Here is an 894-nt window from a genome sequence, read left to right as displayed (position 1 = left end):
TTTTTGTTGTGTGTTGTTTCTTTTTGTGGGCTAATCCTGATCCTTTGTTCAGGCTGTAATGTCCAGCGACATTGCGATTGCTCAATTTAGATATCTGGAACGTTTGTTACTAGTCCATGGACATTGGTGTTACAGGCGTATCTCGACAATGGTAAATACCATTCCATATCTCTAAACTGAACATTACATTACATTACGTGCACAGAAGTTGATATACTTTTGGTTCTAACTAGTTTTCTCTAATTCACAGATTTGCTACTTCTTCTACAAGAACATTACATTCGGTTTCACGCTCTTCTTATATGAAACATACACAACATTCTCATCGACACCTGCATACAACGACTGGTTTCTATCTCTTTATAATGTCTTTTTCTCATCCCTTCCGGTTATTGCTCTTGGTGTCTTCGACCAGGATGTCTCTGCACGGTATTGTCTAAAGGTAAGACTTATTCATTGCATTATTACAACAGCTTAATCTTTCTCACCGTCAAACAGTTTGTGCCAACTTCTTGCTTTTTCTTGGTTATATATGCAGTTTCCGCTCTTATACCAAGAAGGTGTGCAAAATGTTCTATTCAGCTGGCGCAGGATACTTGGCTGGATGTTCAACGGATTCTACAGTGCAATAATCGTTTTCTACCTCTGCAAAAGTTCTCTCCAATCTCAAGCTTTCAACCACGATGGGAAAACTGCAGGAAGAGAAATCCTAGGGGGGACAATGTACACTTGCATTGTGTGGGTTGTGAATTTGCAGCTGGCTTTAGCTATCAGTTACTTCACTCTGATCCAGCACATTGTCATTTGGAGCTCCATCGTTGTTTGGTACTTTTTCATCACGGTGTACGGAGAACTTCCAGCAAATATATCAACCGGTGCATATAAAGTCTTTGT

At 39.8% G+C, this 894-nt stretch overlaps 1 protein-coding gene across 1 annotated transcript in view; it reads left to right on the top strand.

The window, feature by feature from the left end:
* LOC104774165 (putative phospholipid-transporting ATPase 9) overlaps positions 1-889 on the top strand; it is a gene marked incomplete at its 3' end in the record, with an annotated part of 3,482 nt that extends 2,593 nt beyond the window's left edge. The window contains exons 2-4 of the mRNA XM_010498830.1: positions 53-151; positions 251-442; positions 539-889. Of these exons, the coding sequence (XP_010497132.1) occupies positions 53-151; positions 251-442; positions 539-889 (642 nt within the window). The remainder of the gene's footprint in view (positions 1-52; positions 152-250; positions 443-538) is intronic.
* Positions 890-894: the final 5 nt, after the last annotated feature.

The sequence above is a fragment of the Camelina sativa genome, unplaced genomic scaffold (genome assembly GCF_000633955.1).
Source record: "Camelina sativa cultivar DH55 unplaced genomic scaffold, Cs unpScaffold01726, whole genome shotgun sequence".
Classification (NCBI taxonomy): Eukaryota; Viridiplantae; Streptophyta; class Magnoliopsida; order Brassicales; family Brassicaceae; genus Camelina; species Camelina sativa.
Note: the sequence above shows the minus strand (reverse complement) of the source record. Positions and strands in the feature narration are given on the sequence as shown.